The sequence below is a fragment of the Oncorhynchus keta genome, chromosome 9 (assembly GCF_023373465.1).
Source record: "Oncorhynchus keta strain PuntledgeMale-10-30-2019 chromosome 9, Oket_V2, whole genome shotgun sequence".
In the NCBI taxonomy this organism is placed as follows: domain Eukaryota; kingdom Metazoa; phylum Chordata; class Actinopteri; order Salmoniformes; family Salmonidae; genus Oncorhynchus; species Oncorhynchus keta.
In genome coordinates, this window is record NC_068429.1 from 32,564,610 (window position 1) to 32,576,691 (window position 12,082).

The following is a 12,082-nucleotide window of genomic DNA, read 5'->3' on the forward strand; positions in this document are numbered from 1 at the left end:
TCAAACTGGTGGCAGTCAATAGTTGGAAGAGTTGCACGCTAATTAATGCCATTGTTGATTAGATGCTTTTTTTTTCGTTATTAAGTATATTTTCTCTTGAACCATATGGTCTATCTACTAGAAAGTAATGGAGAAATTACCAAAGTTATGATAGATTGCCATAGATTTTCTGTTAATTACACAAATTACTGAAGATTCCTGTAACTTTGGTAAATTACAGGTAGCTTTGCAACCCTACACATTACTGGCGAAGAATTTTCGGCAGAGGTCTGAGCATTGTCTTACGTCAGATAGCGATACGTACCGTCTCTGCACCGGTTGACGAGCGTTATGTAGGAGTGACACCACCTAACGTAAGACAATGGGGGTAGGGGGTGTTGGAGTGCCTGGGGTTGACGCTTACGTTTGTGACGACAAAGTGACATATTACGTGAGACTTGTGCAGACTCCGGGACATAAGCAAGACCGTTGTAGCTTACCATTCTATTTCAGTTACACTTCAATGTGGGGGTTGCAAAACTGCTTTTATAAACTCATGAGAACCAAGCTATTAATATGTCAGGATAGTACAATAAAGGCAGCACGGGAAGCTTTGGATAACCCAACATATATTGTTAAGAAACACACTGTATGTACGGGTTAACCTATCAATAGTTATGACTATAGATAAAGAAATAGGTTCAGAGATACAGGACCTAACACTGTATCTTAAGAGCTTATAGTGTAAACTACTGTGACTCATTTAAAACCTTTAAACATATCAAATGCTTAAACATTTAAATGCTTAACACTCAACAAATGATCACACATGATACATTGTTCGTAAACAATGAATCCTTCATCTATGGTTGTCTCCCTAATCATAGAGGTTAAATAAAGGTGACTCCAGAAGAAGTCCAGTGTTATGAAGTGTTTTCCGGGTAGCAGCGTACGGTACGTACCATCTGGTGCCTCACTCAGGGCTTTACCCGACATCTCCCGCTCTCCCACCAGCCACACGTAACCCGAGCCTGTCATGTTCAGGAAACGGGCAGCCTTGTAAACTGCAGCAGCGTCCTCTTCACTGAAAACAGAGATGTTAAGTGACACAGGCGTGGTTACTTATCTTTCATCTAAACGCAAATCATTGCAGTAAATCACTACTGTGTGATATCATGCCAGCATTTAGCAGTAAAAGTATGTTAAAAAGTGTCAAATATAAGTCACTGTAAATCCAGTTGTGTTCTAATTAGGAGCCGGGAAAATGACTTATGATCATTTTAGGTTAAGGATCGTGATCAGAATGAACTAGATTCAGTAGTAGAGGCAGGTCAGCTATGATGGGAGGGGACTGATGAGACAAATGGGAGGTGCTGTAGTCTCACCTGGCGGAGAGGATGATGACACGAGCCTCCAGCTCTTTGGCCTCCAGAAGCAGAGCAGTTAAGTTAGTCTCCTGGCTGAACTGGAGGACTTTCTCTGCCTGTGATCGGGGCACAAAATAAGTCAAGCCAGCTACTTACCCCCACCTCAGAAACCACGCTGTCTCTTTACCTGTTGTGTTAGGTTTTGTTGATTTTTGTTGAAAAAGAGAGAGAGGAAAAAAGGAAAGCGATCCATGGAAATCGGCTCAACTAAAAAAAAGCTTTGAGGGGAAAAAAACGTTTGCATTTTTCGCATGCAAACTGAGGGTTATCAAGGCTCCAAAGAAGGACGTGCATGTTAGATAGGGGGGAGAAGAAGGTCAATGCAACCAGTAACTAAAAACAGGTGAAGGGGAGTGAGGGGAACCTTTCCCCCAACCAAAAACTGTTGAAAACTAGAGGTGCTACAAAACAGGAGGGAGTAGTAATCTGGGAAAGTGTTTTGTCCCACACTACCGGATCTCCACAAAGGAATAAACTTGCAATCTTTTTTTGTTTGTTTAGAACATGCATTCCTTTAGTTGAAGGAAAAAAAGGAATATGGTAGAAGCGGAGCGCTGTTCATTTGTTTATTTTTTTTAACGGAATAATTATAGTCTTTCCATAACAAAACCATTCTTCTGTGAAATCATAGGAATAATGCCTCAAAGTAAAAAGAAACACGTGCTTCCAAGATTTCTGGGTCGGCTGGTGACTGCTTGGGCTGGTTTCTAGTTGCTACGTTTGAAAAGTTGGTGGGCGGCGTGCATTGACCATGCAAATATACCTTAGGTCCTCGCTTGTTGTCATAGGACAGTTGGTCGAGGTTTTCATAGTTCCTTTTTTTATTCTGATGAGTAATGTGCACAGAGAAAATATGCAGACACAGAAGAATATTATAAACAGTTGAAAATGGATCGCAGTAAAGCATTCCAACAAATCTCCAACTTTTCTGCTTCAAATTGGGATCCCTTGGGGCTTGCCAAAAACATCAATGACAGCCACTGACCACTAGCAATCCTATTTACTGCTATGTCATATGCCCTTATTCACCCCCTTTCAAATACAAGCCAAGACCCTTAAACCATCATCAACAGTCATACTCTCTGAACAACAATTAGATTGAGAGGTCTATGTTCCAGATCAAAGCAATCCCAACACGTAAAAAGTCTGATTCTGCAAACTAATGCCCCTAAGGTTCTCTCCATTTTGAATTCCACTCTGCTCCTGTATATTGTGAAAGGAGTCGCAAGGCAGTCTCTTTGCCTTAGGGAGCCATTTCGCAGTGAAACATAGCATCTTCTGCTTGATAGACCTGCCAACCCTGATGCCTGAACTCTCAGCTCAGACCGTTGGGAGGCAGAGCGCTCTGGGTCTACGTCCTCTGCTACCCAAATGCTACAGTGACTCTGACACATTGGTTCATTATACTGCCTGACAAGCAAATCTGAAGTAAATCCCCTTTCCTCCATTGTATTCACACTTCTTTGAAAGGAATAAAGAACAGTTTTGCCTCAAATGTAATCTGAGGTTGTTGTGGTCAGCGCTGCTCTGTAAAACACAGCTCCCCTTTCCAAATGTTGCATGATAATGTCTTGTGTCATGGTCAGTGCACACTCATGAATCATGACATTGCAAAACAAGCATTAATCAAACTGGGACTACGGTCCTTATTTAGAATATAAATCAACTCATCTTGTAGGTAGCCTAGCGGTTAAGAGCGTTGGGCCAGTAACCAAAAGGTTGCTGGTTTGAATCCCTGAGCCGACTAGGTGAAAACTCTGCCTGTGCACTTGAGCAAGGCACTTATGCCTAATTGATCAGGTAAGTCTGGATAACCGTGTCTGCTAAATGACTTAAAAGTAAAAACCCAAATTGATTTTTCTCTAGCCCTCCACCAACTCTGTGTGGCATTATAATGCCTAGGCAACAACAACAAAATGTCTAGATGACTGCCATTGTTTTCACCAAGGATTTCCTCTCTGACTGACCTATTTTTGCTTATTCAGTCTAGTATGATATTGTATGTTGTGTCACTAATGTTAGTATTCTAACTGAATCCATTACAGCTAGAAGAGTCTCTCTACCAGCTGTGCTAGAGAAGCCCATCAAATTGTCCCTGTGGCTTGTCACAGCAGCACAGCATATAAACCTGCAAAGACCTACAGTGTGAATAGTCTGCACGATACAGAATATCAAATGTGAATAACTAGAATATTTCTCATTAAGGAGGAAATGACACATCTCCCTAAATGTGACAAACATTCTGCCAACCTGGCTAGAGGAGTCATTTCTTACAAGCAATGATAAAATCACAGTCCAAGCTTTTAACTGTGGGAACACAGATACTGCCTTACATCGTCATATCGTAGTGTCTACCATATCAAGGTTTCTGTGACATTGATAGATTCCTTCAATCTGGTAACTGCAAATCTATCCAATCTCTGTTTATGGCAGTATATAAGAGAGAGAGATAGTCTAGGGCGAACAAGATGGATTCCGGGAAGGAAGGAACAAGGAGCTATCAGTTAACCAACTATTCTTTCATCTACAGTAATGTAGGTCTTTACCATAGACAATACCACTCCACCGGTAAACTCATACATACGATTCAATTAAGTCATAATCCTTAATAACAAGATGATTTATCGACATAAACTATACTTAGTAACTCCTAATCAATCTTGATCATGTGTGAGTAACTGATTAACCACAACGTGTTTAAAATGTCCCATCTCCCTTTGGTGTGGATTATCATGAGCATGTGTCAAATGAACCATTTCATCAGCCTCTGATTAAATTACTCTTCAAATCAGGACTCATTCCACTCCGTCACACAATTACAGGAAGGAGTCCCTGAAGAGAACACGCATTAATTACAAAAAGCCTTAACTACATCTTGAGGTGAAACATACTAAATGTATGTTCAATGATGTGTTAATTGTTCCTTCTCTTTTCCTTTAGGGAACATGATCACCGGTCTGTTTTAGGCTTTAGGTGGATCAGCACATTTATTAATGAGCTAGCTACATTCCAAGTTACACCGCCTCAGAGCCAGAGGTGACTATGGGCTAAAATTATGCTCATGGTTACAACATTTATATGGGTCATTTCACTTGCATGGTCTCACAGTCCATTATCTGACAAGGACAAGGACCTTGCCGGCAGGCAGGCAAAACTAATGGATGCTGGTTTGAATCCCCGAGCCGACTAGGTGAAAAATATGTTGATGTGCCCTTGAGCAGTTAACCCTAGGTGCTCCTGTACGTTGCTCCTGTACGTTGCTCCTGTACGTTGCTCCTGTACGTTGCTCCAGTAATTGTCTGCTAAAGGATGTACATATAGTAAAACTAAAGATATGTCTTGCAGACAGTGTCTCAGGACAATCTGATATACTGCATGTCAACTATCCAACACTTTACAAGCCTCCTAGTGAGCATAACACTGGGTAGATTATCTCCTTTCCTTACACACGTAAGATCACAACACAAATATACATGAAGGATCTCTGGACCATCATTATGTTTGAGAGTCATTGATGTTTTGCAACGCCCCAGGTGTGCTATTTGGCTCCCGTTGTGGATTGGCACAGGAGAATTTGACTATGGTGAAAAGCAACATGAGATGAGTAAAAGATGTACTCAGATCAGACCACATTAGACGCTGTAGATGTCTCTAGCATTTTGATGTTAGCCAATGTTTACACAATGGTCAGTGAGAAATGTGTTCACACAAAATAAAGGAAAACAGTTACATATAGTACATAGAAGGCCTTTGAGAGTTAAACAAAGACTACACACAAAGTCACACGCACTAGGGGTCCTGCGAGCCCGAGCATCTCACCTTTGTTTCCCTCTCCTCCAGTAGGGTCTCCAGTCTCTTCTGCGCGGCCCGCCCCTCGTGGTCATCGCTGACAATCAGGATGATGTGGTTCCATCGAAACTCTCGCATCATGTCAAACCACACGTGAGCCTGGTGGGAGTACGGGGGGACAGTCCGCAGAAAGGACAAGTGGATACTCTGAGGAGAAAGAAAATGAAGAAGAATGAGTGAGAGGAAGTTACTTGCTAGTCATCCACGGTTTTGGTGACATTTCTAACATATTCATAAGGCCTTATATTAGCTATTTTGGCAGCTAGCCAAGTAGTGGAGTAGAATTGGTCTCTCTTATCGGTTTCCATTCCCAGGGACCTCTCCATCATTTCCCCCTCCCCCTTCTCTCTCTCTCTCTCTTCTCGCTCTCTCTCTTTCTCTCTTTCTCTGTCTATCCCATCTTTCTTATTCCCCTCTCTCTCTCTTACTCTCTCACTTCTCACTCCCTACCTCCCTCCCCCTCTCTCTTTTTAATTTCTCACCTTGTCGGAGTAGATGGACATGCGCGTGGTGAGGCCCACCACAGGGATGCGGTAGAAGCCTGCGGTGTATGACACAGGCGTGGGGGTGAGGTGGTCATTGGACTGGGGAGGATGACTCACCAGGATGGCATACACCTGCAGACACAAGTATGGGAATGAAAGATAACCACACTTCCTGTACAGAGAGTTGAAAGGATTAAAAAAAAGTGTATGGAATATTGATTCATCACTGCGACATGGAAATGTCACATCAGCTTTCTCCTCTTAAACCATCCTCATTTAGCAATATGACTGCTCAGTAGATAGATATTTATTTGGCTCAAACCTGAATGGCACTCTACAAACAGCTTTTTACTGCGCAACTTTATATCAATTCTTAGATGAATAGGATTCTTGAAAATGGAACATTGATCCAACTGAGGCAGAAAAAAAACATGCAGGCATGATGGTTTAGTGCGTGTAGCCTGTATGGTTGGGCCTCAAATGAGGTCTTCCATCCAGAGAGTGCTTCCAGGCATCTACCATCTGTCATAGACCTCTCATTGAGTCTCTCACATGGTTAGATCTCCATCTATGCAGTTACCAGACACTGTTTCCTGCATTTGACATGTAGAATACTGACACGTTTCTCATCCCTGCAGCCCTCTGTGATGATGAATGGAACTCAGATGTCGTGGAACGAAGGGAGATATGTTTGTAACGTAACCATTTCTGTCAATTACAATCATTACAATGAAGAGGTTCAGGGACACGGTCTGCGTGTGTGTGTCTGTGTGTGTTTGCGCGTGTGTGTCTGTGTGTGTTTGCGTGTGTGTGTCTGTGTGTGTTTGCATGTGCATCTGTGTGTGAAAGAGAGTGTGAGAATTTGAAAGAGAGATGGGGGAGACGGTGTTCCACACCTCAGCTCTCTTCACTACATGATATTGCTGCTTTCCAAAGCAACGTAACGCTTAATGTGAATGTGATGGACCAGGGATAACATCACAATACATAACTTATGAATGTTGTTTTCATTGTTAGGATTCAATTGCAAAAGTTGTATTCACATGTCCTGAGCAATAGCTATAATGACCTAAAGAAGAATCACACTTCAGGTGAAAAAGCCAGTTATTCTTTCCAGTCTAGAGGCAAAAACAATTGCATACCATGCACTCATGTGTCTAACCAATACAACATCAGTTTGCATTAATTATTGCTCTAGCAATGAACATGAACCAAACAGTTAAAACTATCAATTTCAAATGACCAAATCATAATTTGACATAATACAAACTAATCGCCCTTCTCCCCTAATAAGGTTGGTGACATAACGTCAGATCAGCCAGACATGCACCACAACTGCTACCCCCCAAATGCTTTGATGCAGTGGGCCGTTACGCATGCAGTGGGCCGTTACGCATGCAGTGGGCCGTTACGCATGCAGTGGGCCGTTACGCATGCGGCAATGTCAGCAGGGAAAACTTGCAAGATTCTGACATTTAATCTCTTGTTGTCAGATGAACTCGTGGATACATTTAAAAGAAAGCTGTAGTTTTACAAACCAATGCTAACACATTAAGCTAACGCTAGTTAGCATTGGCTCGTGAAAGTACTGCTAATTTCCTTCATACTGCACACAGAGAAATAAAACTGGTATCCCACGAGTCCATCTGACTCTGGGTAAATTGAACAAGGGCCTAAATGCCAGAACCTCGCAGTATACCTGATGAGTCACTGATTTCACTCTTGGTTAGTTAGTTCATTTCAGTGGATTTGCAGCTGTGCACACTGAAGTGGAGTTGGCCTCTCATCCCCCACAAATCTGTGTTTTTGACCCTTAGCTTTTTTTAGCTAAAAGCTAAATAGATTTTCCATTTCTAACTGCTATCATAAAATAAGAACTTTTGGATGTGATTTAGGCCTGGATTCAATCACATCAAGCCTTAATTGGCAATAGCAGACACCCCCATAGCTGTCAAAATGGTGAGCAGCTGCTCTAGCAATCATTGTCGTGAGGCCACCCCCGCCCCACTCATGTTAGAAGTTCAGAAAAAAGTGTAGGCAATATAGAAATAATTATGCTCAAATGTAAAAATAATTAAACTAAATTAGGAGAATTTCTATCATCCTAATCAGTGTAATCCAGTGTTCGAACATGTAAACAAGACTGCATGGGATTTCTGTTAATGCGACTCCTTGCAGCCAATGGCAATGTCTGCTTTAGATGTAATGCCAGGAGCTGCTTGTGGATTTGACAATGCAGTTCCACCTCTTAACACCGCCAAAACAACTGCTATGCCGATGTCGTTAAAGCATATCTGATTGAATAGGTTATATTAACCCTTGAATACATAGCTTTGTCTGACTAATAAGATACAGATATGGGGATAGAGATTTGGCCACGTCCAACAGACCATTTTCAGGCCATTTACTTTTCATGTTAGGCCACAAGTTCAGGTTTGGTAGTTACTCATTACATAGTCTACTGTTTATGTAACAACGTCATATGCATATCTGACATATAATTTAATTTCAGCTTCCATTTTCTTTCGGAAACTCGATGGTAATACCAGAGGTGACGGATCTCTGAAAAGGACGCCGTTTCATAGTATTGTTATCATAGCCTAAAGGGCTAGGCTCTAAGAGATATTGTGAGAGCAACGACATTGCTGTATTGGTTATTAAAATTGTGTAACAAATTACACGTTTCGTTTAGGAAAAAATATAAAATGTAGTCAGCTCAATCTGCTTGAAATATACAATAGAAGCAGGTGGCACTGGCACAGTGTTTCACAGGCAGGCATTGAGGTTATAATCTAGACAGATGGCATTGTCTGTTTATTGCAAATGAAGTGGTCACTGATCACAATATATCGACCTCATCTGCCCGATTACTCACGTAAGCAAGTTCACTTGAAACAGACACAGGATGATGCTGCATCACACTAAATAGGATGATTAATTTCCCTCCCAATTGTGTGCATAGGCCTCATACTAATTTGCACAGCTTAAATATAGTAGGCTTCATGATCATTTTAGCCTTATAAATGGTTCTGATTGATATGATGGACATTTTGCATAGAATAGATGGCTAAATGACTCATCTAATTAGGCAATTAATCATTTAACACCCATGCAGGGACATCGGATCCCTCCTGAGATACCTGGTTAGAGATGAGGTCCTCGCAGACGGAGAGAGCCATCTGGATAGCGTTGGGTTTGTGCGTTACGGAGATGGCGGTCAACTTGAATTTATCTCTCCCGTAGATCTGATTCGCCTGGGTCACCGCATCCTTAAAGACTTGCTCGTACCTCTTCTGACTCAGGACTGCTCCGATGTTCACTATCTTCGGTTCGCAGCCGCCCCGCGCGCAAGAGCACGAGAGGAACACCGCCAGCAGAAACAGACGCATCGTGTGAACGATCAAACCGCACAGAAGACCCCGGTTGCGTCTCTCCCTCGTGTTGGCGGGTCGGTTTGCCCGGCTTCTGGACTGCACGGTTCACCCGGTTAAAAAGACTGGAACCACCGTCCCCCTAGACAGTGTGAAAAATCTGGACAGCTGATTTATGGGAAATGCGGAGGAATGTTCATGGTCAGGACCTCAACCACTGTTGGATTATCTTCGTAATTGTCAGCAGCCTTTCTTCAAACATTTTGATTTTCTTTGTCAATTTCCACCATTTTCTTTTTTCCAGTGTCGATAGAAACGAGTCAGAGCATATTTTGCGGTGTATGCGTTTTCCTTTATGCGCTGTGTATCGCTCTCCCGGTCCTCCGTGGGCTCTGTGCGGGGCTTTGCTGTGAAGTGATTATCAGACTGATGCGACGCTTGGGGCTGCGGCTGTCCTTGGTGCTGACAGCTGTGCCCGCGCAGTGGTGCGCGCTTCCGCCGTCTACCTTTTGATTTTTCGTTGACCTTATGCTGCTAGAATGAAAAGTAAATAAAACAAATGAAGCTAATCACAGAACATAAATGTATCTTGTTTTCAACATCTCATCAATGATGTTATTCATTATAGGACACGCATCTTAGATTATGAATAGGGGATCAATGACAATCAAGAAAAAATGTGTGTCAGAACAAAAATAATTGAGATGTCAATGAAAATTGACACCTCAATAATCCAGTGACCCAGGTGATTCCAATGTGTGATTTTTTTTCTCCAACCGCATTGCTACAGCGCTCCGAGTAGATGGACCCGAGCCTGCATGCTCATTGCGCTGAAATGGGTCGCCGGTCTCAGTTGAACTGGCTCGCACTGTATTTCAACATAATTCCACATACCCAGGTGGACCAGGCCAACCCATTTTAGGTTACACCTCCCCCCTTTACATCCAATCAATTATGTAACCATGTTATCCATATTTCAACCTCGCAAATCTTGCAAACCTCCAACGCTCCAACATAACCACAGTACTTTTATGACGCTTGTCTACTGCAAGTCCCTGACATGGGGATATATAGAGATAAAAATGCCTGAATAATTTCTTGAGTTGTATCTAAAATTAGTGTCGAATAAACTATTTTATCTTGACTAATTCCAAAAGTGTGACATGAATGTGTCGTTTTATCTAATTTGTATTGACAGATGTCTATACTTGCTAGATGTTTTGTCCGATTGTGGGGTCGGGTAATGTCATTTGAAATGTCTGAATGGAGAGAGGGAACCAAGTGTCCAAGTAACCATGTGAGGCACAAGAATATCCGTCTTGCTAAGCAAATTTTCAACCATCCTGGTAACCTAGGAAACAAGCCTCTCTCTCTCCACAGTGTTACATTTCAGAAAAGTCATATTACCTAACACATTTATTGAACATAAAATACCTTATGGCACAGCTATTACTTTTATGCACATCACACTGGAAAACTGATCAAGCATAGTAGCCTAGCCTAGGTTAATTTAGACAAAATGCCATTGCAATTGGAATGTAGGCCTGCCAATAGCCTATCCTATTTCTACCCACATTAAACCCCACATGTCTCCCAGACAAATCTGATGTTTCTGGGTTAACTAGCCTACAGTGAGGGAAAAAAATATTTTCCCTCCTTAAAATGCAAATCAATTTATAACATTTTTGACATGTGTTTTTCTGGATTTTTTGTTGTTGTTATTCTGTCTCTCACTGTTCAAATAAACCTACCATTAAAATGATAGACTGATCATTTCTTTGTCAGTGGGAAAACGTACAAAATCAGCAGGGGATCAAATACTTTTTTCCCTCACTGTATAAGGTCAACCAGGGTTGTAAAAGGGATGGGCTGTTGATAAACCAGATGATTAGTGGTTAAATCTAATCCGTTTTATCTCCTTTAATCAATAGTCAATGAATTTTTCATTTAGCAGGAAATAATCTGTGAGCCCTGTTGTGTGTTTAGCAAATGTAAATGTCATGTGCACATATATTTTCAAATGAAAGAGACATTTTGGAAATGAGGTCACAATTGATCAAACTGTCTACTGAATTATGAATTACGAACGCAGAGATGGCCCTCTATGAGAGGCACACAAATAGGCTAGAGATGATATACAGTGCCTTCGGAAAGTATTCAAACTCCTTGACTTTTTCCACATTTTGTTAGGTCACAGCCTTATTCTATTAAATTGTTTTATCCCTCATCAATCTACATACAATACCCCATAATGACAAAGCAAAAACAATTTTAGACATTTCTGCTAATTTATATATATAAAAAAACATAAATATCACTAACATAAGTATTCAGACTCTTTACTCAGTACTTTGTTGAAGCACTTTTGGCAGCAATTACTGCCTCGAGTCTTCTTGGGTTTGATGCTACAAGCATGACACATCTGTATTTGGATAGTTTCTCTCATTCTTCTCTGCAGATCCTCTCAAGCTCTGTCAGGATGGATGGAGAGCTTTGCTGCACAGCTATTTTCAGGTCTATCCAGAGATGTTCGATGGGGGTTCAAGTCCGAGCTCTGGCTGGGACACTCAAGGACATTCAAAGCCACTCCTGCGTTGTCTTGGCTGTGTGCTTAGGGTCTTTGTCCTGTTGGAAGGATAATATTTGCCCCAGTCTGAGGTCCTGAGAGCTAGGGAGCAGATTTTTATCAAAGATCTCTCTGTACCTTGCTCCGTTCATCTTTCCCTCGATCCTGACTAGTCTCCCGGTAACTGTCGCTGAAAGAAATTCCCACAGCATGGTGCTAGGTTTCCTCCAGACATAACGCTTGGCATTCAGGCCAAAGAGTTCAATCTTGTCAGGACCCGGTTACGAACCCGGGTCTCCGGAGTGAGAAACAGTCACTTAACCAACTGAGCCACGAATAGTCGGCAGAACCCAGAAGATGAGGCAGACACAGCAGTACTTGAGACGGTGTATTTAATGAAGTAAA

At 41.9% G+C, this 12,082-nt stretch overlaps 1 protein-coding gene across 9 annotated transcripts in view; it reads right to left on the minus strand.

Annotated features, from left to right (window-relative positions):
* LOC118387576 (glutamate receptor ionotropic, NMDA 1) overlaps positions 1-9,708 on the minus strand; it is a 35,989-nt gene extending 26,281 nt beyond the window's left edge. For 3 of the 9 annotated variants that reach the window (XM_052525703.1, XM_052525701.1, XM_052525704.1), the window contains exons 1-6: positions 8,881-9,703; positions 5,738-5,872; positions 5,226-5,402; positions 2,170-2,232; positions 1,365-1,462; positions 942-1,063 (exon numbers count right to left, since the gene is read on the minus strand). In XM_052525703.1, the coding sequence (XP_052381663.1) occupies positions 942-1,063; positions 1,365-1,462; positions 2,170-2,232; positions 5,226-5,402; positions 5,738-5,872; positions 8,881-9,129 (844 nt within the window). In that variant the 5' untranslated portion in view covers positions 9,130-9,703. Of the gene's footprint in view, positions 1-941; positions 1,064-1,364; positions 1,463-2,169; positions 2,233-5,225; positions 5,403-5,737; positions 5,873-8,880 lie in introns of all 9 variants that reach the window. The other 6 variants (XM_052525699.1, XM_052525705.1, XM_052525706.1 and 3 more) reach the window with 6 other exon arrangements.
* Positions 9,709-12,082: the final 2,374 nt, after the last annotated feature.